At 45.3% G+C, this 25,226-nt stretch overlaps 1 protein-coding gene across 1 annotated transcript in view; it reads right to left on the bottom strand.

Moving 5' to 3' along the window:
- Window positions 1-229: 229 nt before the first annotated feature.
- The window catches only part of SLC6A11 (solute carrier family 6 member 11), a 126,614-nt gene continuing 101,617 nt past the window's right edge, over window positions 230-25,226 (bottom strand). The window contains exons 9-14 of the mRNA XM_034997313.1: window positions 14,477-14,589; window positions 11,253-11,390; window positions 7,512-7,614; window positions 6,552-6,652; window positions 5,578-5,748; window positions 230-1,610 (exon numbers count right to left, since the gene is read on the bottom strand). Coding sequence (XP_034853204.1) covers window positions 1,458-1,610; window positions 5,578-5,748; window positions 6,552-6,652; window positions 7,512-7,614; window positions 11,253-11,390; window positions 14,477-14,589 — 779 coding nt within the window. The 3' untranslated portion in view covers window positions 230-1,457. The remainder of the gene's footprint in view (window positions 1,611-5,577; window positions 5,749-6,551; window positions 6,653-7,511; window positions 7,615-11,252; window positions 11,391-14,476; window positions 14,590-25,226) is intronic.

Raw genomic sequence — 25,226 nt, forward strand, 5'->3', positions numbered from 1 at the left:
AATAACTCTGAATCTAAGACAAAGGGCTGATGAAATCTGATTAGAGAGAGAAGTCAGGCAGAGAGGTCTGAGGCAGCACCGGGCTCGCCCCCACCAGCCCCTGGCCTGCACAGAGGGAGGGGTGGGAGCCCGGTTCTTCCCTCCAGTATAAGTGCTGAGGCTTCTCAGCCCCCCTGGCAAGAGATGCAGGTAGGATGGCTCCCAAAAAAGGGGTAGGGAAAGAAGGTTCTGCTGGTGATAAGAAGAAGGATGGGGAGGACTAAGAGGTAGTAGGAAAGCAGGAGAGAGAGGAGGGCGGAGGACAGTAAGAGAGAGAAGAGGTGGCAAGCAGATGAAGAAGGGGCCAGGGGACAAAACCAGGCTCCAGGCCCTACTGGGGTTCCTTCCCCTGGGAAGCTGGTAGAAGGTCCTAGACACAGATGGTGGCCGGGGCAGCGGCAACAGCAGGACAGACAGCTGCAACGGAATGGCAGCTGCTTCCTGACCCCGAAAACCAGTGTGCAGGTGACTCCAGCCAGCCCCATGAAGACAGAGAGACAGACATGACAGGAAGAGCAGATGGACAGGACAGGAGGAGCCCTGTCACGGGGGCTGAGGACCTGGCCAGACTCCAGAGAATGGAGCCACTCACAGATGCATCAACTTGGAGTTTAAGGGGAAAACACCACATCATTTCCATGACAAACTTGATTTTAAATAAGCAGGGGGAGACTTCAGAACAATTAAAGGTCAAGGTCAGGCCTGCCGGCCAGCAGCCACCACCCAACAAACCATACCAACACAATCCCCAAGAGACCTGCCCAGGTCAGGAAGGACCTCAGAGATCACTTGATCCAGCCCTCCCCATTTGGGAAACAGGGAAACTGAGGCCCAGGGAGGGGATGGGAGCACCCAAGGTCACTTAGTGGGATCAGGGCAGAAAGATCACTCTCTTCTCTGACACATCCTTGCTGTCTGCAAACCCACTGCTAAGAGGTTGGGGATGGCAAAGGCAGGATTTGAAGGCAAAGCCCTCCCCGGGGGCATGGAGGAGGGGCTGCAATGGTCAGGGAGGAATATGGGACATGGAGCGGTCAGCTAAAAGGCTGACAGAGATCAGGCATCACTCCCACCCCACCTGCCCCACAGCCCAAGTATAAAAATTTGACCATATGATACAACTTCTCCCTAACCCTTAGAAAACACTGGTTAAAACCGTCCTAGCATGGAAGATTCTGCTAGTCCCTGTACAGTATTATCTCTTCATAATGTTACTTACATGATAACTGGGGGCAAGGAGGGGAATGGGACTTTAAACCAGAGTGTACACGGCCACCTTAAAATTAACTTGTTAATAAATCCTGTGCAAAACGAGCAAGCCTCTATCATTAGGGGAAGTATGTGTCTCAGGTATTCATTTATACACACGGGGTCGGGGGAGGGAAGGAAGGAGAGGCATCCGAGGTGGCAGGTGTGTCTCAGAAGTGTGTCTCCTTCTCTGTGATGGCTGCAATGGTCCCATCGCCCTTGAGTTTGGCGTCACAGTCATTAACCATCACCGTCCGTGGGCCTGCCCCAAGCTTGCCCCGCATTTTCAGATCAGCGCTGGGGATGGTCAACTTCCGGAATTTCTATGTGATTGGAGAGGAGAAGAATGGTCTGAGAGGGACTGCCAGGGTCCGGGCGCCTGGCTTGGCCTCTCCCAACTGCATGGGTGGACACTGCAGGCCACAGAGACATTGAGACCAAGATCTGGCCCTCTGCGCTGTTACTTAGAGCTCTGTTCTGCATGATGAACTGACCTCCCTGGGTCTTAGTTTCCTCCTCTGGAAAATGGGGACAACAGAGGTACCCACTCCTGCGGTTTGCTGAGGAGTGAGGAGATGGCTTACAGAAGGGCTTAGCATTGTCCCTGGCCTACTGCAGGTGTAATTGGGGCTGACTGCCTCACCCCCCCTCCAGTGGAGACAGAACAGCTGGGCTTTGATTGCTCGGCCACTCACTAGCTCTGTTAGGCAACTCACCTAACCTCTAGGAGCTGCGTTTTCCTCTTCTGTGGACTGGGAGGACATAGTGGCCTGAGAGGGGTGTTTCAGGAGTGAGCTATGGTAACCTCTAGGACGGTTTCTGTGATTGCTGGATAAATGGGTATGTTTCCCACAAAAAGGGTGTCATCATGGGGCCACTGTCCAGGGGAACATGTGGTGTGTGGTGTCTGCTCCTTGGGCCATGCGTGAAGATGGAAACATTGGCACAGCCATGGTGGCCCCATGCCGCCTCGCAAAGTAGCCAGCCTTGGGCTGGGCACGGATGGTGTGGCTGTCATCCCTACTGTACCAAGGAGGGAGCAGAAGTCACAGGCAGACTCCTGACAAAGGCTTCTGCTGCCACGGTGCTGCCTGGAGCCCCACATCTCAGGTTCACATATACCCCACAGGGTTCATCAGGGGAAGGCACTGGACCAGGATTTGGGAGGTCCTTTCTGGGCATAAACCCTTTCCCAGGAAGCCTGCAAAGATTTTTCATGATCAAGGTTCTGTCTTCTCTTCCAGATGCTGCCATTCCTAACAGGCTGAACCTACACAGCCCAGGTGGGATTAACAGGCCAAATCCCCCATGCTGCACATCTTCTGTGTGCCAGGCACCACACAGAAGAGGATAGAGAGCATGGGCTCCAGAGCTGGGCAGTTGGGTTTGAATCCCAGCTCTGTCACTTCACTGGAGCAAGAAACTTAACCTCTCTGTGCCTTGGTTTCCTCATCTGTCAAAGGAGAACAAGGGCACCTGCCTCCTCGGATTAACACGAGGCTCAGTTTAGTTGACCCTGCCACAGATTAGCACAGATTATCCATCTTCAAAGCAGTTCTCTCAGGTAAGTACCACTGACCCCATTTTTTCCTTCCAGATCCTTCCTGTCAGCTGGCAGAACCTTCTGGAAACAGAGGGAGGTGAACTAACTGGCACACGTTTCCTCAGTAAGGAAGGCCTGGAAATCAGTTCTGCTGTCGTTAATAAACCTTGCTTTCTGTGGAGGCAGGTGCGTGAGCTTAGGGAGATGGAAAAAGCTCAGGAAAGTAGCTTCTTCCACCTGCCCACCCTCTCCCCCTCCATGCCAGGCCTGAGCTAATCTCTGGAGGATTCACAAGGGGATACTGGGCACTCCTGAATACCAAAGGCACGCAGCAGGAGGGGCCTGCAGGGACCAAGGACATGGTTTGGTTCCAGATCAGAACTAACCAACTGCCCTTGACCTACATTCCCTGCGGGAGCCAAGGAAACCTTCTCAGGGGGCATGAGCAGGCTTGAGAAAGAGACTTTCCCTCTCAGCTTGGTCCTTCTGACTGGCTATGTAGCCTTTTTCTGGAGCTGAGGCCCTCCAGCGGGCAGGCGGGCTGGGTGAAGCCGACTCTGAGCTGGCACTCACATTTGGATGTTTGCACACACATCTACTCCCATCTCCATTTGACCTTGTTCTGGGACAGAAAGGTGAACCCCTGAGATCTCTGGAGGGTGGCAGTGGAGCAGAGACAGGGCCCCACAATGGAGGGTGGCCAGTCCTAGCAGAGGAAGGAGACAGCGAAACTCAGGTGATGAGAGCTCAGAGCTTCTGCTCTGCCACTCTGAGGCTGTATGCTCTTGGACAAGTTGCTTCGCTTCTTTATGCTTCAGCTTCCTCATCTGTGAAGTAGGGGCAATAAGAGCCTCCACATCACGGACCGCTATGAGGATTAAATGGCGTAATATGTGTAAACAAAACAGTTCCTGGCACACAGCAGTTTGCTAAATGAGCGAGAAACTGACTCAAACCATCTGATGTGCCAGCAGGTGAGAAAGGAGAGTAGAGCCAGCGAATGCTCTAGAGTAGGATGGTGCGGCTTATAACTCTGCCAGCCACCAAGGGACCACATAGGGCGCTGCTGACGGGAAATGTCCGGAGCAGGCAAATCCATGGAGACAGAAAGGAGATGGGTGGTGTCTGGGGTGGGAACGGGGTAAACTGTGAATGGGCATGAGAAGTCTTATAAGGGTGATGGACATGTTTTCAAGCTGATTCATGGTGATGTTTATAATACACAGAACACAGAACACAGAAAGTTACTGCAAAAATCACTGAATTGTATACCAGAAATGGGTGAATCTTAGGATACATAAAACATACTTTAATAAAATTGTTTTTAAAAAATTTGGCATCACCTATGGAAATTAGTATGAAGTTGCTTCAAAAAATTAAAAATAGAGCTACCATATGATCCAGCAATTCCACTCTGGTATTTATCTGAAGGAAAGAAATATACTAACTTGACAAGGTATGTACATCCCCCCACCAGTGTTCACTGCAGTATTATTTACAACAGCCAAGACATGGAAAGAGCCTTAGTGTCCATCAGTGGATGAAGGGATAAAGAAGTTATGGTAGGTACACACAATGGAATATGACTCAGCCATAAAAAAGAAGGGAATCCTGTTTGTGACAACATGGATGGACCTTGAGGGCATTACGCTAAGTGAGATAAGCCAGACAAGGACAAATACTGTATGATCTCACTTATATGTGAGACCTAAAAAACCCCAAAAAACCAAAACCAAACAAAAACCCAACAAACAAACAACAAAGAAAACCTACCCGAGCTCAAAGTACAAAGAACAGACTGGTGGTTGCCAGAGGTGGGTGGAGGGATGGGGGGTGAAATGGGTGAAGGGGGCCAAAACGTACAACTTCCAGTTATAAAAGAAATAAGTCATGGCAATGTAATGTACAACATGGTGACTATAGGTAATAATACTGTAGCGTATATTTGAAAGTTGCTAAGATAATAGATCTTAAGAGTTCTCATCACATGAAAAGAATCTGTAACTGTGGTGAGGGATATTAACTAGACATACAAATATTAGACCACTATGTTGTTACCTAAAACTAATATAATGTTATATGTCAATTATATCTCAATTCTAAGAATTTAGTTTGCTAAGTTTTGGCTGTGTGATGCTAATTTTTGGTTGAGCGATTTCATTGCTCTGAGCTTCAGTTGGTCTACCTATTGAAGGCAGAAAATGAGGCCAGCACCCTGGTTTGCTCAGAGGACTAAGGAAGATACATGTAGAGAGTCTAGCACGGTGATGACGTGGGATAGATGTTCCCCCAACGTCAGACCCCTCCCTTTGTCCTGGGGATGGGGTCCTTTGTGAACTAACAGAACAGTAAAAGCTAACGCTTCGTCACTCTGTTCCAGGTCCCAGTCTAAGTCCTTTCCCTCTATGAACTCATTGAGTCCTTATAAAAACCTCTGTAGGTCAGGAACTGCTGTTGTCCTCATTTTACAGATGAGGACACTCAGAGAAACTGGCTCACCCTCCAGGCCTCACAGAGATGATGTCACACAATGGTAACAATGAACACCTGCCAGAGAGGAGCTGGCCGTGGCTTCCCCAGGAGACACGTGGGGCTCATTCTTCACACACCCAGTGCTCAGATAAGACCCATGGACTTGTTTCTGCTCTTCAGCCCACCCGAGGCAGAGCCAGACCCCGCATGTGCCTCAGCGCCTTCAGAGCCGTCCTTGCCAACCCGCCACCCCCCCCCCACCTGGGCTGTCTCACCTCAGGCAGCGTCCCCTCTGTCTTCCACAGCTTGATGAAGATCCAGAGTGGGATGCAGAGCATGGAGGACAGGGCCATGAGCCAGCCGATGCTGTAGCCCCAGGTGGGGTAGATATAGATGTTGTTGTACTTGAGAGGCTTGTACTTGACAAGGAAGAAGATAAAGATGCCCTGCCGAGAGACGGGGAGAAGTCCCTGGGGGCCAGCCTTCGGCGACGGGCCCAGGCACAGGCCCACATGCAGGAAGCCAGTGAGGGTAGGGGCCACTGCATGTGACAGCCCTGGACAGGTGAGGCCCTGTGCCGGCTCACACAGGGAATGGACTCCCACAGATCCCAGCACCACATCAGGGCTGTGAGACCCTTCCTGCCCCAGAAGCCTTATCCCCAGCCTCTGCCCAGTTGGGAATTTTCTAGCTCCTTCTCGGGGCTGCTTTCAAAGTGGACTTTGCAGAACCATGATGGTTTGTGAAGATGCTCTGAGACATTTTCAATGCCAAGAACTGGGTGAAGAGCAATGGGGTTATGTATATTAAACACAAATTCCTCTCCAAGGTGTGGCTTGAGGGGCAGAGCAATGAGCCCCAATTTTACCTCAGTTCTGTGGCTTTCTCTGTTAACAGCAAAGTTAAACGTTGTCTCTCATAGGATCCTTGGCCCTCATGGAGACAAGCCCCAGCCACTTAGCTTGCAGGTATAGAATCTGAGGCTTTGAGAAGGGAGGGGACTTGCTTATGGTCACACAGCAAGGCGGTGGCAGAGCTGGGATCCCAGTGAGGCCCCTCCCTGGCCAAGCCCAGAAACTGTCCCCATGACTCCCACTTAGAAAGCTGTTAGGTGCCTTGGGCTCTCTGGATGCACAGAGGGTCTCCCAGGGGGTCAGCACGTCCTCAGTTTCAGCCTCAGCCAGGCTTGTGGTGCTAGAAGGGGAAAGTGGGTGAGTGGGCTGGAGGCAGCTTCTGGCAGGGCCCTTACCGCACAGATCCCGGGGGTCACAACCTTCCAGCACCATTTAATGAGCGACAATGGCCGGTAGCCAATCATGTCTTCGATGTTATCGTAGAAGCGATTGCTTCCTGTCCAGAATAAAACAGACAGGCACACACCCCAGAGAATTTTTGTACAAGACTCCAGAGGGAAGGCTAGGAGTGTTTGCTTTCCCCAGCCCGACAGACAAATGATGGCAGGGACCTTATTTACCACTTAACAACTACCAAGATGTTACATATGTGAGCTTTCAGAATATACTGCAGGAGAAGGAATTCTGGTCCGATGCTGGGAAGACCCTTTCTGACCTTGGTCAGTGAGGCCCAGGAAACAGTGAGTAGGAAACATTTCTGGGAGAAAGGTGGAAGATGGTCCCTTTGAGAGGCAGGGCCAAGGCCTGGCTGACATACATGGGGGCAGGGGGCAAGGCTCTGAAGGGGACAGCCTGGCTGGGCTGCTAATGAGTGGGGCAGCCTGCAGGGCGGCCTGTTCCCAAGCTAGGCTCACAGTGGGAATATCCATCATCACTGAGTCCAGCAATCCTCATCCACTCATTCGGTTTAGGAAATAGGAGGACCAGAAGGCAGGTGCTGAATGAGGGTCAGGCACCATGCTGGCTGCTTTGCCCACACTATCTCCTACTTGGAGACATGGTGAGGACTATCCCATTTTACAGATGGAAAAACTGAGGCTCAAAGGCAGAGGCACTGGCCCAAGGTCACAGTGCCTGAGTCTGGAACCCCTCCCTGTGTCCCTGTGCCGCAGGAGTATAAGAACAAGAAGCTCTCCTGACAAGTGTGAAAGGCCGAGCCCCTGAAGGAAAGGAGGAAGAGGTGGATATAGGTGGAGACCAATGCAGAGAACCTGAGCCTATCCAGGCCACAGGCGTCCATATGCTGGGCACCATGACAGGCTGCTTGGGCGCAGGTATGTCCAGCCTCTACTTACCATACACCCAGCCAATGCAGACGCACTCAAAGATGGCCACAAAGAGAAGGCACATTCCGCTGGCTGCATAGGAGTCGAAGAGCTGGAAGATGTACATGCCGCCCTGTGCAGCGGGAGGACGTACATGTGGACAGAGGGATGCAAAGACACATGGGAGAGCAGGGTCGGACAGCTGGCCTTCGAAAGGCCCTCTGCTTGGCCCTGTGGCTACCATCAGCCAGGAGTCACATCCACCAGAGCAGACTGCTTCTTCCTAGTCTCCCCAAACGACACACCCTCTGCACCTGGGCCCCCCCTAAGGTAGCACCCTCTGGGGTTGCTGGGCTTGGGAAGGTCTATCTTGTTTTTTCCTTCCAAAGGCTGGAGACAACACAGAAAATCAGAGACTGAGGTCGGGCGGCCTCAGCCCCTTTCCCTGATGGTTCTAACAGCATCCCCACTGGCCTCCTTGCCTCGAGCCTCACCCCCTTCCCCAAACATAGGCTTTCACTAGGACCTTTCTACTATACAAATCCAATCATGTCTCTCCACAGTTTAACATTACCCCTTGGCTCCCGTAAGCCTGCCAGTCAGAGTGGCCCTCTCACTTGGCCTTGTCTCTCCTTCCTCCCAGCCGATCTTCACATGCTTCCCTCTGACAGACTAAGGGATAGTCTCCTCTCTGTGCCTTTGCACGTGCTGTTCCTTCTTTACTTGGTAAGTTCCTTCACAGCTCAGCTCAAATGTCACCTCCTCCAAGAAGCCTTTTTGACAGCCTTATCTTCTCTTTAGGCCTCTGCAGCACATTTTATGGATTCACAGTTTTTTAAAAAAGTTTTCCCATCAGCTGTTCTGTTAGCTCTGAGCTTCTGCTGGGGAGGCCCCCACACCAGTTCTCTTTGTATCTCCTACCAGTGTGGGAGGAGAAGGCCTGAGAGTTATAAGCTTAGCTGGCCCAGGTGACCCAGGAAGGTTTCTAAAAAGGAGGGATGGCATGTGGGCAGGCAGCTAGCTGCAGCCCTCAGAAAGGTTGGGATCTCTATAGGAAATCTTACAACACATGACAACCTTGAGGAGGACACAATCAACAGCAGGAGAAATAAAAGTGGAAAAGGGGAGGAGGGTCAGGTTGGGGGAGGCATTTGAATGCCAGGACAGGGAGGTTAAGAGTCCAGGACAAAGCCTGGACAGCCTCCGTGTCTGCCACAGGGACGTACTCAGAATTAAGCTTCCAGCCTGTGCTCCCATGGTCTCCAGGGCCTCTTTCTACCCTCTGAGACCACACATAGGCTGGGACTGTTTGTTTCCTCACTCATGTCTTCAGCTGGATCTGGGGCAGCATCTCGATGCCCAGAGGGCCAGACAGATAACACGAGGGAAAGAGGTGGGCCCGGTGTGTGACACCAGGAAGTGGTGGGGCTGGCGCTAACTGGCCAGCACAGGCCCCACGTGGCCACAGAACGCCGGGTGAAAGTTGCTGGGGGAGGCACGCCTGGGTTGCAGCCAGATCTGCAGATTTTTCTAGAAGATGCCAGAAATCCAGATCTTCACGAGAAGTCTTTCTCTTCTTAACTGTTGGTAACCTCTCCATGTTCTTAAAAACACAGTGGGGGTGAAACAAAGGGGATCTATGGGACATATCTGGTCTAGGGCCTCCTGTTGGTGCTGGATGTGGTGGATATTCAGGGCTGTGAGAGTAAGGAGCAGGTCTGAGGCTTCTCTGTGACTAGGAATGTGCTTGGCTTTCTGAGTTAAAAGCTCAGACGATGCTCCTAACTGCTCTCCTGAGGAACATGTGTCTCCTTCCATGAACATCTCCTTCCATGAGTGTCTCCTTCCATGAACATCATGTATACATATGTAGCCCTCTCCAAGTACCAGGCTCTGATTGAACTACTTCCCATGTCTTAGTCTGCTTGATCCTTACAGCGTGTATAAACAAGGCAGGCACAACTGCTGTCCTCAGTATTCATAGGGGAAACCGAGGCACAGAGCAGTGAGAAAACTTGCCGCAGGTCATCCGGATAGCCAGTCGTGGGACTGAGGATTGAATCTCGGTGGTCTGGCTGCATAGCCCAGGCTCTTAATTCTCTACCACACTGCCGTGGTGGAAGATAAAAAATCTGTGGCCTATTTTTTCCCCAAAGCCGAGCTTTAAATGTATATAAATGAGGGAGAAGATCCTGCCAGCAATTACTGTGAAGGCTGAGGCCGACATGGCCCATTTGGCAATTTTAACTTCTCTGGTGCAATCACTCACAGATATTCCTGCATGGAGGCAGAAGGTTGGCATGCGAAGCCCAAGTGTCTGCTGATTAACGGTCAGCACAGTGCATTTCCCTGATGGGCCCCAGGAGCCGCAAGGCACCCCTGGGCAGACCCATGGCCTCAGGTTGAAGGGTGGGCATGGAGGCTCTGCAACATGGGGGTCACCCAGGGCTGGGGGGCTCCCAGGGCCGGAGGTCCTGGAGGGTCCTCTGCCTGCCTGCTCCAAGCCAGGGACACCCATACCAATGCCTGCTCTTCTCGGAGCCCTGTTCCCATCAGCCTCATTAACATGTCACATTAACCCCCCAATTTCTATGTGACAAAGACTCTACTTCGTGTAATTAATCACCACTTAATGAAGCCCTGCTCAGTTCAGGGCTGGTTTCCCTGTGTGGGGAGTGGAGAGATGGAAACTGGAAGTGCCACACCATTCATTTGCTCAAAGCTGATTATCACTCCCATTAATGTGACAATGACTAGGAGCAATAATAACACCAGCCACCACGCCCTGAGTGTCAACCCTCTGCCAGGACCCAAGGGCACAGAGCCGGGCAAGGCCAGCTCCTGTCTTCATGGACCTCGGAGCCTGGTGTGGGGAGAGACAGGTGAACTGAGCGTTCATTCTAAGGTGGGAGAAAGGCTGGGCTGAGCCTGGAACAAAGTGCTTGAGGAAAGAAAGCAGAGGAGCCTTCCAGGAGACAGCCTCTGAGCTGAGAAGCAGAGGATGAAGAGGATCCATAGACCAACCTCAATATCACCTCAGCTGCTTCAGTGGATTGGAGTTCCCTCATTTCTTTCCATGTTTCTTGTAAAACCTCTTCTTGTTGGGCAACAGTTTTCTGTTTTTTTAAATTAATTAATTTTGTCAGTGTGGGGAGAAAGATATCTAATTTCACTTTCCCAAGGTACTTGAAAAAGTATTTATTAGACAGATGGCTGCAGGAGGGGAGAGAAACATGGTGTCATGAGTCTTAATGTGGGGGGTCATGGTGAAACCCTCCTCACTCAGGTCCAGCAGAGACAGGGCTGGGGTTCAGACACACAGTGCCTGAGGTGCCAGATGTCTTCATGCATGTCTCTTCTCAGTGATATTCCAGAAAAGCCTGCTCTGAACTTTAGGCCAAGAGCAGTACCTGGGTGAGGGGTCCATAGCTGACACTGTCCCTTTCACCCGGAAGTACTGTAAGGGTGGATGACTACCAGATAACCCCAGTCTTTCTCTTTGTGAGTTTTACTCCCCTCTGGTAGTGACCATGGTGACCGTGAGCTGAGCATTCACACATGTGAAGACATTGTGCTCAGGGCTCAATGAGAACTTCCAATGATACTCACAAAGAGGAGAAAACGAGTCCCAGAGAAATACTAGACCTGGCCGGGGTCACACGACCGATCCCAGAGCTGGGATTTGACATCAGACCTGCCTAACCCAGAGCCCAGGCACTTAACCTTCCCGTTACCGTGTTCACGTCGCTTAGTTGTTTCCATGTCACTCACCTCCGTGAGCATCACGAGGCCCAGAAAATAGGAGATGATGGATAGAGCCATGATGAGCAGCTCCCGCCGGTAGCCCCTCCGGAAGACCTTGGGGTACATGTCCACCACAGCAGTCACGAGGCTTTCCACGCACACAAACTGCACAGGGCAGATAGGACAGTGTCAAGCCCGAGAGAAAGTCTGTTCTTAGTGGCCTCAGCTCTGGACAAGTGCAATAGGCCTAAGCCCTGGGCTTCCCCACCACTGGGCCTTACCTTCCTTTCCACACTCACACTGACAGAAGGCCTGAGAAGAACAACAGTCCTGGTACTTACAGAACTCCAGCAAACCCATGTAACAGATGAGAACACTGAGGCTCAGTGAGGGGAAGTAACCTGCCCAAGGTCACTCAGCGAGGAAGTAGCAGAGTCAGGACTTCAACTGGGGTCTCCTGACTTGAAAGCTAGTACTCCTTCTCCCCCATGCTTCCTGTCATGTGCTTATGTGCTGGGCCCTGTTCTGGGGTCAACAACTTAAAGGAGACGCTGTCTGGGAGGCAAGATGGGAGGCTCTGCAACTGTCCTGAGAGCTGAGTGCTCGGCTAGTGGCAGGCTCTGGTCAGTCTCTGTGAGCAGGGCTTGAGTTCCTCATTCTCTAGGACTGTGAGAGTTCTCCCATCCTTTGCTTCTGCTGAGCAAGCACCCCCTCTGATGGGTGGAGAGCAATCGGAAGTGAGCCAGCACCCAGCTCTGATGTTTCTGCTATGGGACTCGGTGGGCTGGGCCAGAGTGTGCAGGCTTAAGACAGCAGAGCCTGAGGCACCAAGTGTCTGCATCCTACCATGCTGAGACTGGGCCAGACACACCGTATCTATTCTATTCCTACTCACCCATCAACACCCAGCCCAAATATCCCAACACACCCATCAGCCCCCTCCCTGGGTTCTCCCAGCACTGTGGGCAGATCTCCTGCATAGGCCTTTTCCTGACTGCTCGTCCTTGCCCCTAGCTTGGGCAGAACAGACCTTTCCTCTCCTCTACACCCAGGCCACCCCCTGCCTCACCTCATGGTGCCCATGGAGCTTATATCTATGTCCTTGCAAGGTGGGATCCTAGAGGGCAGGGGTGATGCCATTTTCACCTATCCCCAGTGGCACAGAGGAGATGCTCAGAAAAGGTTTCATAAATTAATAAAAATAATAATAAATAATGGCAAATACATGGTGCTTGTTGTGAGCCAGACTCTTTTCTAAGCAGTTAACAGATTAATTTAATCTCTATAATCCAATTAGTATTCCTGTTTGTAAGTGAGGAGTGGAAGCATTGGAGGTAAGCCACCTGCCCGAGGGAGGGCACAGAGGTGTTCAGTGATATGGCCTGGGTAGGAACCAATCTTTCTAGAGACTGGGCTTTAACCACTGTGCTGGACCGCCAAGACCGGAGGGAAGTAAAAGAAGTAAAGGATTCCTTTGCTGGTTACCATGTGGAGACACTCCCTTCCCTGGAGCCATTTTTTGGCCCCAAATCCTTTCCAATTCATTTCTACCTCCTCAGGAAAGGTATTTCCAGCTTCACTGGCAGACAAAGGGACCAAGCACAGAGAGGTGAAGTGACTACTCTAGAGCAACACGGCTGGTAAAAGTCATGGACCTGGGACTCAAACCCAGCCCTGTCTGACTCCAAAGCCCAGGTTCCTAGTCTCCAGGCTACCCTGCCTCTACCGAAAGGCTGGCTGCAGTCTTCCTTTCTCCAGGGTCCTCAGGGAAGGAAGAAGATGCAATTCAGGGAAGGCTGTTTATCCAGGACCCAAACTGAAGAGACATCAGAGCATGTGGACTAAGAGGCACAAAAACCTGGGTACATGTTCCAGCAACTCATTCAGCCTCAGTTTCTTCATCTGCAAAATGGGGATGACAAAAGGGGCCCCCCCAGTCCATGTGGTTATTGTGACAGAGCATGGAGGGTGTGGCCCAGGCACGGCAAGGGCAGTGCACACGGGGGTAAGCAGAGCTGCCATCTGCCCACTAGGCCCCCAGGTCCCCCTTGCTAACTCAGCATCTCAGCCCAAGTGCTGGCTCTGCTCAACACCCCCAGGGACCCAGAGAGCCAAGGCCCCAGCCCCCACCTCCCTCTGCAGGACAGTCACTGTCACGCACGAGCTGCCAATCCCTCCCGAGGCCTCTGCCCGCAACACTGGAAGGGAAGATTATCAGCAGAAACACCCGGTGTTTCAGCAGCTCGGCTTAGCAATTTCTGAGAAATCATCCGGGGGAAAAATTGGACTTGGCTGGGTTGACAGACACACTGGCCATGAGGCTTGGGTGCTAAGCGACTTGCACAAGGTCATGGGTAGAGGACAGCACCTTGCCAACGGAGTCTGATAGCAGAGCCGCTGGCTCTAGGTAGATGTTCACTGGGGCTCTTAAGGAAACCCGCCGCGCTGGAACAGCAGGAAAAAGGGTAGATTTCAGAGAGTGGAGAGTGACTGGAAGCCACCGGGATTCTGGCTGGAAAATCAAGAAGAGGACTGGAGGAGGGCTGGGAGGGCAGGCTGCGGTGCGTTTTACAGTGTGAGAAGATGAAGTGTGTGCATTCACGGGGAGATAAAGGAAAATGTGCACAGATAAATTGCTAGTTCTAACTATACAGCCTTCACTGAGGAAGACAGGCTGCCAAGTGGAGGGTGGGTGGGGAGAGCCCTATCAGCAACAATGAGAGAGCAGGCGGGTGGGACGAGGGGCATTGGGAGCTGATGGTGGTGCCGAGGACCCATGTGGCCACCTGGAGCATGTCAGGAGGGCCATAACAGAGATGGAGGAAGGAAGGAGAAGGTACTTTTCTGTGCTCCTGTGTCCCCCACGATTTGGCAGGGACAGGGACACGTGGTGGTAGAGCCTTGGATACCATTAACCATAGCCCTATCTCTGAGAATTTTTTCAGCTTGCTAGGTGGTGCTATCAGGCAGAAATATGTTCACAGAATGCAAGTAGTTAGCAATTTTTAAAAAACTTAGATTGGGAGTTGGGAATTCCAGGTAAGGAAAAGTGTATTTGGGAAGATGTGGAAGGAGCCATACAGGGGTGTCTGGGGGTGATGGTGGAGATCACGGCCTGCTGAGAGGAGAGCAGGGTGGGGACAGTGGGCAGGGCCCTGACAACCAGCACCAAGGTGCTGGTAAGTCCCCTGAGCTGCTCCAAAGAGTAGCATCTGGTCTCCCTGCCATCCCAGCCTGGGGTCCCCCCTTACCTGGCTGTCCAGGCCCAGGAAGATGAGCATCATGAAGAACAAGGTGGCCCACAGTGGGGAGAGAGGCATCATGGTGACCGCCTTGGGGTAAGCGATAAAGGCCAGGCCGGGGCCTAGAGAGGAAGGAGAGAGAGAGAGGTGCTGGGTGCAGCTCAGTCCCTCGTTCAAGTGTTATTTTAATCCATTATATATCTAGTGCCTCCTTTGCACTAGGTGCTATGCCTAATTCTCCCTCAAATCACAGGAATCTCCCAGCCACCCTACGCGGTTTGTACTATTATGATGCCCATGGTGGGAATGAGCCAGTTGAGGCGCAGAGAGGTAAGAAAGGGTCAGGAGGGGTCAGGATTTAAACCCAGACTTCCCTCTGCACAGTCCTGTCTCTATTGTTCTCACTGGGGCAGACATGCGGGTGGTGGCTTCTTAATACAATGCAGATTCTCAGGCCCACCCCAGAGACGCTGATTGGGTCAGTCTAGGGTGAGGCAAGGACCAGGCACCAGGTGATTCCAACGCGGGAGCAAGAGTCCAGGCTTGGATGAATGCCATTCTACCCCAGGCCACCTCTTCCTGTGGTTCCTCCCCTCATTTCCCGGGTCCACACTCACTTATTTTGGCTACTCCAAAGAGAGAGCTTGGTTAGCATGTCCTGAGGATGAGCTTTATTAATATCAGGGGAGAGATACCTGATGTTCTAGCCCTGTAGCACAGTGGTCAAGGGCACGGGTTGTGCAGTCAGGTGGTCTGGGTTCAAATTCTTGTTCTTTACTGGGATCTCTATCTGTTTCCTCAGCTGAAAAATGGGGATAATAAAGTCCTACCTAATAAAGTGGTTTTGAGAATTCAGTAAGATGATGCAGAATATGGAAAGCACTTAAGGTAAATGTTCAATAAACATTAACTCTGATCATTATTTTTACCTTAATTAAAAGCAACCCTATTAAAGTCTAATTTACCTACAAGAAGCACTCATTTTAAGTGCACAGTTCAATGAGTTTTGAAGTATGTATACCCAGATAACTTCATTCAAGATATAGAACATTTTTATTGCCCCCTTGGGCTCCTCTGTAGTCCCTCTCTCCCCATTCCCTGTCTTAGCTCCAGGCAACCATTGATCTGATTTTTTTTCACCTCATACTAGCTTTGCCCATCTTATTTAGGAGTGGAATTGCTGGGTCATATGGTAACATGTTTAACTTTCTAAGAAATGCCAAACTGATTTCCAAAGTATCTGTCATTTTACATTCCTATCAGTAATGTTTGAGGGGTCCAGTGGCTCCACATCTGTGCCAACACTTGATAATATCAGATGTGGCGTTCTCTTCACATATCTTTGTTGTCCATTCTTAAATCTTTTGCAAAGTCCTTGTTGAGTCTTCCCATTTTTTATTGTCTCTTTTTTCCTGAGTTGTGGGAATTCTTGATATATTTGGAATACAAATCCATTATCAGAGAAGTATTATTAATATTTTCTCCTAGTCTGCGGCTTGCCTTGTCATTTTCTTAATGGTATCCTCTGAAGAGCAGAAGTTTTAAATTTTCCACTTATTTGTTGCTAGCATACAAAAAATATAATTGGTTTCTGTTTGCTGTCCTTTTATTCTGTGACATTACTAAGTTCACTTAATTTTTGTATGGTTTTCTAAGTGGTCAATCATGCTCATTCATAAATACAGTTTTTATTCTTCCTTTCCAATCTTCATTATTTTATTTTTCTTGCTTTATTGCACTCTCTAAGAACTCTAGTACCATACGGAATAAAAGCAGAAACAGCATACATCCTTGCTTTGTTTTTGATGTGAGGGTCAAGTATTTAATATTCAGTGGCTAAGAGATTAACATTTGTGCAATACTATTGATTAAACTACAGACCTTTTTCATTATCTACCAGTTTTTCTCCTTATGTCCTTTTTTTCTGTCCTAGTATCCAATTCAGGATTCCACACTGCACTTCATCGATGTATTTATTTACTCTCCTCCAATCTGCAACAGTTCCTCAGTCTTGTCTTTCATGACCTTGATATTTTTGACGAGTACTGGTCATTTTTTTGCAGAATGTTCCTCAGTGTGGGTTTGTCTGATGTTTTCTCATTATTAAACAGAAATTATACATGTTTGGGGGGCAAGAACATCATAGAAGTGATGCTGTGTCCTTCTCAGTGCATTATGTTGGGAGGGGTACATTATGTCCACAAACCTTAGTATTGGTGATGCTTACCCTTGATCACTTGGTTAAGTTGGTGAATGCCAGTTTTCTCCACTGTAAAGTTACTGTGTTTCTCTTTATAACTGATAAATATCCTGGGTAGGATACTTTGAGATTATGAAAATATCCTGCTTCAAGTAAAACTTATACGCACTGATTTTAGCATCCATTGGTAGATCTTCCTTGCAACAATTATTCCTGTGGTGTTTGCCTCACAGGTTTCTATTTTCTTCATTCCTTCTACACTTTATTAATTAGAATTATTCTGTAAGAAAGAGCTGTCCGTTCACACTCATTTATTTATTCAATTTTTATTTATTTCAGTATGGACTCTTGGGTATTCAGTTTATTCTATGGATCACAATCCACTACTATCATTATTTATTCTGCTATTCAAGTTGTTCTAGGTTTTGCTACTAGGAGCTTCTTCAAGTTGGTTCATATATCCTTTTGACATGCCTTCATCCTTTTTCTCAGCACTTCCTTATTTCTGGCACCACTAAATGTTCCAGCTTCATCATGTCTTGCCCCAGCACTGGAATCAACTGCTTCTTCAAGAAGCCCTGGTTCCTTTCATGGAAAGTGGTGTTCAGAAACCAATATCTGGTTTCTGGGTATGTTCATGGCTACCAGGGTATCACTCCTTGCAGGCCCTCTCAGCACACAAAGCTAGGAGACCTATGTATGTATATCTACACATACATACACACATATATATTTCTATATCTATCAGGATATATATATAAAACCCATGAGTCTATCCTGATACCTCAAATTCTAATACAGCTCATTGTAGCTTCTCAACTTTCCTTATTTGTAACTCCTTTCTCAGCGAAAAATCTGTCTCTAATGATCTATATTGACTTGTTTGTTCAATCCTCACATACACGTACAATAGTTACAGAATTACAAACCCATACCCCTGTACAAACAAAAGAATAGTACAGTAATTTTTGTTTTTAGCCTCATAATGTACAGTCAAAATACTGTTTACTGAAATTTACTTAGGTTAGGTTTTTTCTTTCACATTCTCTTCAATGTGGTTACATTATTCATTCATAATACAGTTAGGTTCATTTCTTACTGTTTGTATTCCCTTTTAATTCCACTCACAAAAAGGAACTGTTTATTTTGGGTGCTATGTAAAATATCACTATTACCATGGTTCTCTAAGAGTCAGACTTAATGAAAATATACTAAGAGAAGTATTGTTTCTTTCTCATCCTTACTTAATTCCACCCTTCTTTATATCCCTTGTCCACTCATCCTCTGTAGGTCACCATTGTATTTATTTTCTAGTTTATCCTTTACATATTTCTTCTGAACAGATGAGCAGACATGCTTTTTTTTTAATATCTCCTTCTTTCTTACACAATGGGTAGGATACTACAGATATTTGCTTTTTTAAACTTACATACACACACACATACATATTTACCATTTAAAAAATACCCTTCAATATCCATTTACTTGATTATTTTTATATTGTGAATTAATGTTGAATTTTTTCAAAGACTTTTTTATATCTATGAAGATAATTTTGTAATTTATTTCATTTGGGCTATCAATATGGTATACAATATTAGTGGATTTCCTAGAATTAAACCAACCTTGCATTATTCCAGGAGTAAATCCAACTTGGACATGGTATATTACCTTCTTAATGTGATTTTGGATTCTAATGTTTCCGATTTGGGTTTGCTAATATTTTATTTACTATTTTTGCATCAGTATGCATGAGTGACGTTTTGTTTCTTTGCCCTATTTGGTGTAGGTATCAGTGTTACACGTACTTCATATAAGGAGTTGAGAAGTTTTCCTTCCCTTTCAATGCTCTTCAATAATTTATAGAGTACTGGGACTATCAGATCCTTGAAGGTTTGACAGAATTATTTGAAAAACCATCTAGACCTAGTGTTGTTTTTGTTTCTTGTTTTGTTTTGTTTTGTTTTGTTGGTGGGGTAGTTCCTCAATAACTTTGTCTATTGGGTTAAGCTTTCTAAGTCAAATGCGGTTGATTGTGGCAATCCATTTTCCATTTAATCTAAGTTTTCAAATTTATGTATAGAGAAGACTATAAAGCAGTCTCTTGTGATTTTAAAAAAATGTCTTCTGCTTCAATGGTTATTTCTCCTTTAATATTTATTTCATTATTTGTATATTCTCTTTTTCTTGTCAATATGGTAATTTATATACTTTTATTTTTAAAGACCCAGAATTTTAATTTGTTAATTAGATCTACTATTTCTCTATAATTATTTAATTAATTCCTGCTCTTTATTATTTCTTTCCTCATGCTTTCTTTTGGTTCACTTTGTTGTTTTTCTGAACAGGGGATGTAATTAATTTATTGTCATTGTTTCACTTTTATTGGTAAATGTGTTTAGTATAGTTTTCTCATATTGTTAGCTTATTTCTATCTATGTCTCCTTGTACTTTCTGCAGTTTTGCTTCATAAAGGTTATTGCTGTGTTATTTGGTGTATTTATTTTTATGTGTTATATCTTTATTGTGAATTGTAGCTTTTACCATAAAAAAAATGTCCTTTGTAATGCTTCATGCTTTGGGGCTTGAATTCTACTTTGCCTAACATCAGGATTGCTTTCATTGTCTATCCCTTTATTTTTAGTCTTTATGAGTCACTTTGTTTTAGGTGTATCTCTTACATATGCTATATATGTATGTATGTGTGTCATATTTTGTGAGGCAAATTGAAAATCTTTTTAATAGAGGAGTTAAGCCCATTCACATTTATCAATATGACTGATATTTTGACAAAATATTTTATGGTTATGTGTATTTTAAAATATTTATGTTTCTCTATGAGTTGTATATTCTTTGTCCTTTTATTTGTAAATGTTTTTTGGTATTTAGGAAGGTTTATGTTTTTGTTCTAGTGGTTACCTTTATTTTTACAACTTTTAAAAATGCCCTTAAACCCTTATTTTCTTATTTAAACCTTTACTGCCTGGCTTTCTAGGTTTCCCCACCCCCACCTCTTACCATTTGACACCACTTATGGTCCACACAACAATGAGCTTTTTCTATTTTCCTCTTGTCTTCTCTCTCCATCTTTTAGTTCAATGATTTCTACACGTTGTTAACAGTACACAGCATATTTCTACATTAGTCCTCTATCCTCTTCCCCACCTTTGCTTTGGTCTTAGACGTATACTTAAATATTTTTAAGTGCTTACCATCAGTCCTTTTTCTGAAGTTTTCCCAGTCATTGCTGGTATGGATGAAGCTCACCCTCTAGTAGATTCCTCCAAAACACTGATGAATGTTCTGTTTAAAATGGTTTTTCTATAGGGTGCCTGGGTGGCTCAGTTGGTTAAGCGACTGCCTTCAGCTCAGGTCATGATCCTGGAGTCCCGGGATCGAGTCCCGCATTGGGGTCCCTGCTCAGTGGGGGGTCTGCTTCTCCCTCTGACCCTCCTCCCTCTCACGCTGTCTCTCATTCTCTCTCTCGCAAATAAATAAATAAAAATCTTAAAAATAAATAAATAAATAAATAAATAAAATGGTTTTTCTACATCCTTGACATTTTCTATAGCCTTGATTCACACTTCTTTGTGTGAATTTAAGAAAAAAATGCTGCTTCATAGTTGCTTTTCTTTGTGTGTTGGTTTTGAAAAGTGTGATATCCATCTAATTCTTTTGCCCTTATAAGTTATTTAATCTTTTTTCACCCGGAAGCCTTGAGGATTTTATTTTTATCTCTGAAAGCTAGTATCTTTACCAGAATGTCTTGGAGTTGATCAATCTGGATGAATTTTCATTAGTACCTAAGAAGTCCTTCCAATGTATAGATTGGGCTCTTTCTCTGTTTCTGTTTCTTCGATTATAGTTTTAAATATTACTCTGTTTATTGTTTTCTTTTTCTTCTTCAGGGACTCTATAATATGAATATTTTCTCCTTTGCTAGTCTTCTGTTTCTACATTTTTACTTCTTTATGCCATTTTTATTCACTTTCTTGTTTTCTTTCCTTTTTAAAATGCTCCTTTATTGTGACTATTCTCCATTGAACACTTTGTAATTTATTCATTTCTAAGATAGCTTGATCTTTCTTTTTTCTCATTTTTTCCCGAGTTCAATCAACTTTCTCCTCATTTTTTCCTGTTCTCCCCTTCCCCCATTTGTTAGTTTTAAAATTCCAGGTTCAAGGTGTTTTTTACCCCCCACCTCTCAGATGCTTGTTTGGGTATATTTAATTCTCTCTGGAGTGCTGACTTAAATTTTCCTCTATTTCATGGTTGATTTCATGGTCATTGGTATGTGGGGAATTTCTATTCCTGTTTTCTGCAGTTTTGTATGGACTTGACTTTTCTCAGGTTCATGTTCTTGGGTATTTTTTTGATTCCCAACCTAACAGTGCCCTCTTTTGTCAGTATGGCAAAGTCCAGGTAGTTCTAGCAACGTTTTGTGTTGATGGTACGGGGAGGGTGATTTCCCCTTCCCACACCCTAATTTTACAGTTCTCTTTTTTCTTTTGCGGGACTTTATTTTATCTCTTTTTATTTGGTTTTCTCTTCGCCATCTAACTGTCAAAGGGTCTTCTCCCTTTCTTTTTGCCTTTTTCTTCCCCAGAAGTTCTGTGTTTCAGTGTCTCCTTTAAATTGTCTGTTCCTATAAATGGTCCCTGCTCCTTTAAATCACACACTGAATCCCTTCTCTCTGTTGTCCCTGCTATGGGATCTGTCTGGATCTTTTCCAGCATTTTCAGACTTACATTTAATCTTTCTGGATTTAAGCTTTCTGGTGTTTGCTCCAAATCATTTTTAGGTTCCCTTCATCAGCCTCTCTGTCTTCTGTCTTCCCCACAGTTTTTCTCAGTTTACCTGACCAGCTGTGAGGGCATAGGTGGTAGCAGGAGGGATTGTGCACCAGGATTGATAATTTTTCTTTTTGTTAACAGCTATGTGTAGCTTCAACATTTTCTGTCTTCAAGTTATGCAGGGACATGGTTTTGTATAAAAAATATTTTCCCTCCTTGTTCTTTTATTGTTTGGGGAGAAAACTGGGATATAATTAGCTATACAGCTGTCATAGTACTCAGATATTCAGAGGTCTTATTTCCTCTAATTTTTAAAAAGACTCTGTATAAGACTGATATTATTTTTTTCTTAAATGTTTGGTAGAATTCACCAGTGAAACCTTCAGGGCCTCAAGTTTGCTTGGTAGAAACATTTTTGATAATGAATTCAATGTCTTTTAAAATTATAGAGCTATTCAGTATTTCTATTTCTTCTTGAGTCATTTGAGTAAATTATATTTTTAAAGGGATTTGTCCATTACATTTGTCCATGTACATTACCAAATATATTAGCTTGAAGTTGTTCATAATATTTCCTATTCTCATTTTTAATGTCTGTAGAATTTGTAGTCGTACCTCCTCCTTCATTCCTGGTATTAGTAATTTGTGTTTTCTCTCATTTTTTTTTTTCTTGACTAGTCTTGCTAGGGCATTATAAATTTTGTTATCTTTTTTAATACCAAATTTTGGCTTTAGAATTGTATTGTGTGTATGTCTTACAAATTTCTTTGTTTCTACTTACTTTGGGTTTAGTTTATGCTTCTTTTTTGCAGCTTCTTCAAATAGAAACTTAATTTTTCTTACTTTAAATCCTTCTTTCTAGTTAGGCATTCAAAGGTATAAATTTCTCTGTAAGTACTTTAAATGCATCCCACAAATTTTGATATGTTGTATTTTCGCTACGCAGTTTGAAATATTTTCTTTGACCCATAGGATATTTAGAAATGTGTTGCTTAATTTATACATACTTGAGGATTTTCTAGATACATTTTTCTTATGGATAATTTAATTCATTGGTAGTCAGAGAATATACCTTGTAATTTCAATATTTGAAATTTATTGAGACTTAATTTATGGCTCAATTTATATCCTACCTAGGTGAATGTTTCACGTTCACTTGAAAAGAATTGTACTTTGCAGTTGTTTGGTGCAGTGTTTTATAAATGTCAATTAAGCCAAGTCGATTGATAGTGTTCAGATCTCTACATCTTTATTAATACTTTGTATAGTTGTTTTAACATTAGTGAGCAAGGAATGTTAAAATCAACTATGGTTGTGGGTTTGTCTATTTTTCGTTTTAGTCTGTCACCCTTTGCTTCATGTATTTTAAATGTCTGTCATTAGGTAGAAACACATTACAGATTAGATATCTTACAAATGAATTGCTCCTTTATAAACATTATGAAGTGCCTCCCCTGTTATCTCTAGTAATACTCTGACTTGAAGTCTACTCTGTCTAATATTAATATACCAAAACCACTTTTCTTATGCTTGTTGTTTACAGAGTATATTTTTTCCTTTTGTTTTACATTTTATCTGTGTCTTTAAAATGTTTCTTTTTAGAAAGCTTAGAGTTGAGTCTTGCTTTTTTACTCAGTCTGATAATCTCTGCCTTTTACTTGGAGTATTTGGTCCATTTGCATTTAATGTAATGATTGATATGGAGGGGTAAGTTTACCATTTCATATTTGTTTTATTTTTGTCCCTTCTGAATTTTTGGGGGTTTTGTTTGTTTACTCTGTTGTGTTTTTCTTGCCTTCTTTTGGACTAATCAATATTTTTAAATATTCAATAGTATTTCATCTAAGCTTTGTGGCTCTACCTCTTATTATTATTTTCTAAGCAGCTGGGCCAAAAATACACATCCATAACTCATCAAAGTCTACCTAGAGTTAACGAGGTATCACTTAATCCTGCCACCACACATCTGACACTTTCCATTTCTGATGATCATTCTGACATTTTCTGTCTCGAAACAGAATTTAGGACTTAACCACATCAATAATTACAAAATGAAAATAGACAAATACTCCAATTAAAAGACATAGATAATCAAGACTGGATAAAAAAGCAAGACCCAATTATAAGGCTGTCTAAAATCTCAACCTCTAGGAGAGGGTACCTGAAAGAAAGAATCACAGAAACAGACCAAGGGACATGTGGATAAGGGCCACAAATTTCAGGGCTGGGATCATAGCATGACAAAACCTGAGCCCTGTGAGGAGTGCACATTGCCTTCCTGACTCAGTTTCCAGGTATGCTGGGCCATTCCACCGAACATTCTGCCATCTAATTAGGTATTTTCCAAAAATCATTCATCAGAAAGCACGCCCAGGTCCTTTTGAGCCAGGTGAGGTGGCTACACATTCACTTGCAACTTGCAATTTCTCCAAATGGCAGAGGCTCCTAAGGAGAATTTTAGCCTGACCCACATTGCCCAACAGGGGCACAGAGCAGATTTACCTGCTGGGTACCAGTAGCAACACAGGAAGATGAGCCAGAAAAGGCTAGAGTCAGGCTGTACCACCTATGAGCTGTGTGACCTTGGGCGAACCAGTTCAGGCTCTGAGTTACGGGGTCCTCATCTACAATGGGCACAGGAAAGCCTAGGGCTGCTGTTTATGTGAACAGTGCCCTCTGCAGGAGTGCAGTGCATATTCTGCACAGCCACAAGTGGAGGCCCTGATAAAGCCCACTTTGCAGAGGTGCTGTGAGCAGTTTTTGAGGTAGAGTGTTAAAAACAACGACCTCAGAGCCTGACAAGTGAGCAGAGTAAATCAGTTATGGTCCATCCATCCAGTGGAATACCATACAGCCATTAAAACTCATGATTGAGACCTCTGTTTACTGAGGCAGAAAAACTCCTCATGCTTTATTGTAAATGGAAAAATGCAGCCTATACCAAGGATAATTTGATCTGGTTTCCATCACCACAAATATGGATATATATGCATGGAAAATCCTGACAGGAGAACCCCAAAGTGTTGTCAGATTTGGAGTGCAGAGTTTTTCCTTTGTTAAGATTTCCACATTTTTCTATCATGAACATGCTTTCAATTTGAAATTAGAAAAAAAAATCAAAATTTATTTTTTGTTGGCTCTTTTCCTTTCCATCTATGACTCCTCTCTGAATTTCATCTATAAAATTGAAATAATGATAAAAAGAGAAAAAATAGCGCTGCAGATATCTTATCCTACTTAGTACCTAAGGCAGGAATTAGGACATTCATTTTATAGAGGAGGAAATGGATTCTTGGAGAGGGCAATGTTCCTGTAGAGAAGGTAATGCTCTTTCTTCACAGGGCTGCCCTGTGGTTTCATGCCAGGAAGGAGCATGGATGTTTGGCGAAGTGTCAGGTGCTCACAGTGGGCAGTAGGATGGCATGGTCAAAGCATGGACTCTGGAGCCAGACGGTGTATATTAAATCTCAGCCGTGTCCCTTCCAGCTTGTGTAACCTTACATAAGTCATTTCGCCTCTGAGCCTCAGCTTCCTTATCTATAAAATAGGGGTAGCAAAAGTGCCATGTTGGAGGGCTGAGCTGAGGATCACATGAGACAGTTCCTGCCCAGAGTCAGCACTTGGTGAGTGAGACCTTTGGTCAAATTAATATTCTCTAGTCTAGCTCTGGACTCCTGGGTTCAGCAGGGACTGTCTCTCTCTCTGACATACATTATCCAGGGGAAGGGGGACCCTGAGTGGTCACAGAGCAGAGCTTTGTAATCAT

Source organism: Mirounga leonina, unplaced genomic scaffold (assembly GCF_011800145.1).
Source record: "Mirounga leonina isolate KUSES-001 unplaced genomic scaffold, KU_Mleo_1.0 Mir_94, whole genome shotgun sequence".
Lineage (NCBI taxonomy): Eukaryota > Metazoa > Chordata > Mammalia > Carnivora > Phocidae > Mirounga > Mirounga leonina.